This window comes from Neomonachus schauinslandi, chromosome 10, assembly GCF_002201575.2.
Source record: "Neomonachus schauinslandi chromosome 10, ASM220157v2, whole genome shotgun sequence".
Lineage (NCBI taxonomy): Eukaryota > Metazoa > Chordata > Mammalia > Carnivora > Phocidae > Neomonachus > Neomonachus schauinslandi.
In genome coordinates, this window is record NC_058412.1 from 51014571 (window position 1) to 51021420 (window position 6850).

The 6850-nt window shown below is 40.5% G+C and overlaps 1 protein-coding gene across 2 annotated transcripts; it reads right to left on the bottom strand.

Annotated features, from left to right (window-relative positions):
- Nucleotides 1-4758: 4758 nt before the first annotated feature.
- LOC110588772 (transcription factor BTF3-like) lies at nucleotides 4759-5493 on the bottom strand. 2 transcript variants are annotated; one of them, XM_044918745.1, is made up of 2 exons: nucleotides 5105-5493; nucleotides 5001-5047 (listed from the first exon to the last, which is right to left on the bottom strand). In XM_044918745.1, the coding sequence occupies exons 1-2, from the start codon at nucleotides 5487-5489 to the stop codon at nucleotides 5001-5003; spliced, it is 432 nt and encodes a 143-aa protein (XP_044774680.1). In that variant the 5' UTR covers nucleotides 5490-5493. The 2 variants fall into 2 exon arrangements, with proteins under 2 accessions (XP_044774679.1, XP_044774680.1); XM_044918744.1 differs by having other exon boundaries at nucleotides 4759-5493.
- Between the last annotated feature and the right edge of the window lie 1357 nt (nucleotides 5494-6850).

Sequence of the window (6850 nt, forward strand, 5' to 3'; positions counted from 1 at the left end):
GGCTCACAGGAGAAGACTGATGAATCCTGTAGGCACATGGACATTTCCTGGCAGCTCCTTGGTGTTGGCAACTGAGAGCCTAACTTAACACCCAGATAAAACTCGAGTGCCCCCACCCTAGGGGGGGTCAAACCGCTTTTCTGCCTTGCTTAGGGTCAAACTCATCTTTGAAAAGTTCTTGAATTCTTTAATCAAATGCAGCATACACACTTCTGTATAATCAATCCCAAAGACCTCTACTTGTCCACTCAGCTTTCTTGTGACCTTATATGATTTCTTCTTTTTTTCCTCTTATGTTGCCAACTTGAGACAGCAATGATCCCAACCCCTGCCCCACCTGTCTCTCTCCCTCTGTCAAATAAATAAATAAATAAAATCTTTAAAAAAAAAAAAAAAAAAAGAAAGTGAAAAGCAAAGCGTTAAAACTTTTACAAAAAACTTAGGTAAATGCTTCTACACCCTCAGGATAGGAAAGAATTCCTTACACAACAAACAACACAAACCATAAAAGGAAATATTAATAAACTTCACTACTTAGAATTAAAACTGTTTATTAAAAAATATCAATTTTTTTTAAAGACTTTATTTATTTATTTGACAGAGAGAGACTCAGAGAGGGAGAGGGAACACAAGCAGGGGGAGTGGAAGAGGGAGAAGCAGGCTTCTGAGGGAGAGCAGGGAGCCTGATGTGGGGCTCAATCCCAGGACCGTGGGACCATGACCTGAGCAGACGCTTAACGACTGAGCCACCCAGGCGCCCCAAAAGATATCAATATTTTTTTAAAAAGTTAAAAATTGGGGCGCCTGGGTGGCTCAGTTGGTTAAGCGACTGCCTTCGGCTCAGGTCATGATCCTGGAGTCCCGGGATTGAGTCCCACATCGGGCTCCCTGCTCGGCAGGGAGTCTGCTTCTCCCTCTGACCCTCCCCACTCTCATGTGCTCTCTCTCTCATTCTCTTTCTCTCAAATAAATAAATAAAATCTTTAAAAAAAAAAATTAAGTCACAAAGTGGAAGAATATTTATTTTACAAGTAATTAACAAAGGCTTACAATCATACATTTAATCATACAGTATTTTCTTCTGTTTGAAGATCTGTAAGGGTGGTTCTTTGCTTGACCCAATAACTCAGGAACTTCTGGCATGTCATGGGTGAGGACCAAATATATTAAAAATCCTGCAATTTGTGTGACACCCTCTTAAAACAAATAGTCCTACACAATAGTTAAGAAAACCACTACTGTTCATTTGACTGGCCTCCTGTATTATGCATAATTCTTCTTTATAAATGGTCAATAAAACCCTTAAAATTATTTGGACGCTATTTCCATAGACTGTTACAGGATGGCATATATACCCACAATGTGGGAAAAATGGCTTTTTACCTATATGCTTTAGTTGATTTTGAGTAACTTAAGTGAATATGTGATGACATTCGACTGTATCTATTCCTCTACCCATTTTTACTTTTATTTTATTTTATTTTATTTTATTTTTAGAGAGGGCGGCGGGGGGGGAGGGCAGAGGGAGGGAAACTTAATGTTAAATCTTAAGAGATCATGACCTGAGCCGAAATCAAGAGTTAGACATTTAACTGACTGACTGAGCCACCCAGAAACCCCTTACCCATTTTTAAACATGCTGTTCTGCACATTGTTTGTGACTTAACAATAATTCTTTGAGGTTATTTTATATTAGTACAGAGAGCTCTACCTCATTCTTTTTTTTTTTTTAAGATTTTGTTTATTTATTTGACAGAGAGAGAGACAGCACAAGTAGGCAGAGTGGCAGGCAGAGGGAGAGGGAGAAGCAGACTCCCTGCTGAGCAGGAGCCTGATGGGGCTCCATCCCAGGATCCTGGGATCATGATCTGAGCTGAAGGCAGCCGCTTAACCAACTGAGCCACCCAGGCGCCCTCTACCTCATTCTCTTTAGTGACCGCAGAATACTTCATTTTATGGAGATAGCCTACAATTTACTTAACCAGTCTTTGTGGAAGGATTTAAGCCAAAGAGTATCATAATGAAATGTATGTTTTGAAAAGGTCATTCCAGCTGGTAATTGCCAGGTATCATTCACTGTGGAAAAGGGCTTGAAGATTTGCAATAGTTGATGTGAGGATACCAGCAAGAGGATACTACCACAGTATTCCTGGTGAGGAGTAATCTCTTTTTATTGTTGCTCTGTAATAATTCCTTAGCAGGTCTGAATCTGGGAAGGAAGGGAGGGAGGAAGGGAGGAAGGGAGGAAGGGAGGGAGGGAGGGAAAAAGAAAGGTAGGTTTACTTTGCATTTCCCTAGTCACTAAAGACACTAAGCACCTTTTTATATGTGTGCTGGCTATTTGGGTAGCTGCTTTTGTGAAGCCCTATTTAAGTCTCTTGCCTATTTTTCTTTTGGATTGTTTACCTTTTTCTTATTGACTTGTAAGCATTCTTTCTATATTCTGTATATATATTGTTTAGTACTCTCCATTAGAGTTTTCCAAATACTAACATCTCCCTCACTGTGACTTGTCTTTTTACGCTGTCTTTAATGGTGCCTTTTGATGAACAGAATACTTTGATTTTAATGTAGTCCAATTTATTTTTCTCTTTACAATTAGTGTTATTTGCATCCTATTTGGAAAAAAAAAGTCTTTTACTGTAAAAAGGTTATGAAGATTTCCCCTATATTATCACCCAGGAACTTTATTGTTTTGCTGTTGACATTTAAAACTACCATCTACTTTGGGCGCCTGGGTGGCTCAGATGGTTAAGCGTCTGCCTTCGGCTCAGGTCATGATCCCAGGGTCCTGGGATCGAGTCCCACATCGGACTCTCTGCTGCTTGGGAGCCTGCTTCTCCCTCTGCCTCTGTCTCTCATGAATAAATAAATAAAAATCTTTAAAAAAAAAAAAAACTATCTTTAAAAAAAAACAAAAAAACCCAAAAAAACTACCATCTACTTTGAGGCACCTGGGTGGCTCAGTCGGTTAAGCGTCTGCCTTCGGCTCAGGTCATGATCCCAGGGTCCTGGGATCCAGTCCCGCGTCGGGCTTCCTGCTCAGCGGGGAGCCTGCTTCTCCCTCTCCCTCTGCTGCTCCCCCTGCTTGTGCTCTCTTCTCTCTCTCTCTGTCAGTAAATAAATAAAATCTTTAAAAAAAATAAAACTACCATCCACTGGAATTATTTTTTTTTTAATAGTGTGAACTTGGGTCAAGTTTTGGTTTGGTTTTTAATTTTGTATCTTTATTTCTTTCTTTAAAAAATAATATCTGATTGTCTCAGCACCATTTACTGAAAAAATTAGTCGTTTTTCCTTTTCTCTTTAGAGTCAACTTTGTCATATATCAAGTGTCTGGATATATGGGCGTCTGTTTCTGGGCTCTCTATTCAATTCTATTGATTAATTTTTCTGTCTTTCCATTAATATTTCACTTTCATAACTGCAGCTTTATATAAGTCTTGACAGCCAGCACGGCTAGTCTTTCCTCTATTGAAGATTGTTGGGGCTCCTTTTAGGCCCTTTGCATTTTCATGTACACTTTTTTGTTTTATTTTTGGGTGGGTTTTTTTTTAAGATTTATTTATTTATTTTAGAGAAAGAGAGAGAGAATGTGCATGCATGAGACAGAGCAGGGGGAGGTGCAGAGGGAGAGGGAGAGAGAGAATCCTCAAGCAGACTCCTTGCTGACCGCAGAGCCCAATGCAGGGCTTGATCCCAGGACCCCAAGATCATGACCTGAGCAGAAATCAAGAGCTGGCTCCTTAACCAACTGAGCCATCCAGGCGCCCCTCCATGTACATTTTAGAATCAGCTTGTCAAGTTCTCTAAAAGACTTATTGACTTTGGGTTGGGATTGCATTGACTCAATAGATCAGTTTGATAAGTGAAATCTTTACAATACTTAGGCTTCCAATCCATAAACATGGTATATCCTTCCATTTAATCAGAAGTTCTTTAATTTTGGGACACCTGGCTGGCTCAGTAGGTAGAGGATGCAACTCTTAATCTCAGGGTTGTGAGTTCGAGCCCCATGTTGGAGGTGGAGCCTACTTAAATTTTTAAAAAAACGTCTTTAATTTCTCACAATAATATTTTATGGCTTTATGTATTCATATAGTATATACACATTATGATAGATGTATTTAATATTCCTGATGCTTTTTTTTTAAGGAGATATTAGTTTACTGACTACACTGAAAGTGAGCAGCAGGCAGGACAAAAAAGGGGAGGCTGTCTGCTATTCCTGATGCTTTTGAAAATACTATATATTTATTTATTTTTAATGATTTTATTTCTTTATTTGACAGAGAGAGACACAGCAAGAGAGGGAACACAAGCAGGGGGAGTGGGAGAGGGAGAAGCAGGCTCCCTGCAAAGCAGGGAGCCTGATGCGGGGCTCGATCCCAGGACCCCGGGATCATAACCTGAGTCGAAGGCAGACACTTAACCAACTGAGCCACCCAGGCACCCCTTTTCTTTTTTTTATTGTGGTGAAATACACGTAACATAAACTTTACCGTCTTAACCATTTTTTTAAAGTAGGTCCCACGCCCAGCATGGAGCCCAAAACGGGGCCTGAACTCACAATCCTAAGATCAACACCTGAGCTGAGATCAAGAGTCAGATGCTTAACTGACTGAGCCACCCAGGTGTCCCCCTCCATCTTAACCATTTTTAAGGGTACAGTTCAGTGGTACTAATGCATTCATATTGTGTGCAACCATCACCACCATCCATCTCCATAACTCTTTTTTTTTTCCCCTAGGGAAAGAACTTTATTAACCTTGTTTCAAACTTTATTCCCAGGCTTCTTCAGCTTAATTAGCTGCAAAGAATGAATTGTGTATAAGCAAAAACTGAAAAGAGCTGCAGTGTCCAAGGGGCTTGGGCTTAAAAATATTAGAGATCTACATTTTATCAGATCCATGAACAAAATTTTAAAAAGCAGTCATAATATAAAATAGCAGCTCCCAGTAACTTCTTCAAGTTTTATCTTCTTCAGAAGTTGACTCAATTCAGTTTGCTTCATTCTTGGAAGCTTCATCAAAATTCTCCATAAGATCTGGAACTTCATCATCATCATCCTCTCCGGTAGCAAGTGGTGCTTTTCCATCCACAGATTGTTTGGGCAGAGCTTCAGCCAGTCTTCTTAAACTAGTCAGACTGTCTGCACCAAGTTGGTTTAAGATACTGGGTAGCATTTCTGTCAGCTGCTTTGTCTCAGCATGGCCTGGAATGGTGAAAGTGTTCGCTGCCAGCGATGCCTGAACTTTGGGGTTGTTAAAGTGGATCACTGTTCCTTGGTTTGTGAATATATTCACTTCTTCAATACCAGAGATATTGTTTACCCCTAACTTCTTTAAGGAGAACTGAAGTTTTTTATCATCTGCTGTAGCCGTTCTATGAACCATCTTCTTCTTTCGGCGAGCAGTTCCTTTCCCACCAATGCGCACTTGTGCTTGCAGTTTGGCGAGTTTCTCCTGGTTCATGATAGTTTCTTTCATCTTGTTGGAGTGGAAATGGGACCGCACGGGGGAATAGGGTTGGCGCTCAGGGGGTCTCAGGCAGACCAGCTGAGATTAGGTGCACACACGTGGGGACACAAGATGGCAGCTCCATCTCCATAACTCTTTTCGTCTTGTAGAACGGAAACTCTCTACTTATTAAACAATAATTCCCCTTCTCCCCTCCCCCTAATCCTTGGGAACCACCATTATACTTTCTGTCTTTGTGATTTTGACTACTCTAAATATCTCGTATAAGTGGAATCATACAGTATTTGTCATTTTGTGATTGGCTTATTTCACTTATATAATGCCCTCAAGGTTTGTCCAGGTTGTAGCATATGCAGAATGTCTTTCCTTTTTAAGGCTGAGTAATATTCCATTGTACATATCTATCACTTTTTGCTTATCCCTTCATCTGTTGATGGACACTTGGGTTGTTTCCATGTTTTAGCTACCGTGAGTAATGTTGCTATGAACATCGGTTTACAAATATCTCTTCAAGACCTTGCTTTCAATTCAATTGGGTATACACCCAGAAGCAGAATTGCTCAGCCGTATGGTAATTAAAAATTTTTTTTGAGGGCGCCTGGGTGGCTCAGTTGGTTAAGCGACTGCCTTCAGCTCAGGTCATGATCCCAGGGTCCTGGGATCGAGTCCCACATTGGGCTCCCTGCTCTGCGGGAAGCCTGCTTCTCCCTCTCCCACTCCCCCTGCTTGTGTTCCCTCTCTCGCTGTGTCTCTCTCTGTCAAATAAATAAATAAAATCTTTAAAAAAAAAATTTTTTTTGAAAAACGACCATACTGTTTTCCACAGCAGTCATATCGGTTTACATTCCCACCGACTGTGCACAAGCGTTCCAATTTCTCCACATTCTTGTCACTATTTGTTGTTTTCTTTTTTTTTTTTTTAAAGATTTTATTTATTTATTTGGGAGAGAGAGAGTGCACACACGAGCGGGGGAGGGTAGAGGGAGAAGCAGACTCCCTGCGGAGCGGGCAGCCCGATGCAGGACTCGATCCCAGGACTCTGGGATCATGACCTGAGCTGAAGGCAGATACTTAACTGACTGAGCCACCCAGGCGTTCCCTATTTGTTGTTTTCTCTCTCTCTTTTTTTTATTGTAGCCATCCTAATGGGTGTGAAGTAGAATCTCCATGCATTTTGACTTGTTTCCCTAATGCTTAGTGCTGTTGAGTATCTTTTCATGTGTTTATTGGCCATTCACATATCTTCTTTGAAAAAATGTCTAAGTCCTTTGCCCATTTTTGAATCAGGTTGTTTGTTTTTTGTTGTTGAGTTTTAGTTTTATATATATTCTGGGTATTAATCCTTTATCAGACATATGATTTGTATATAT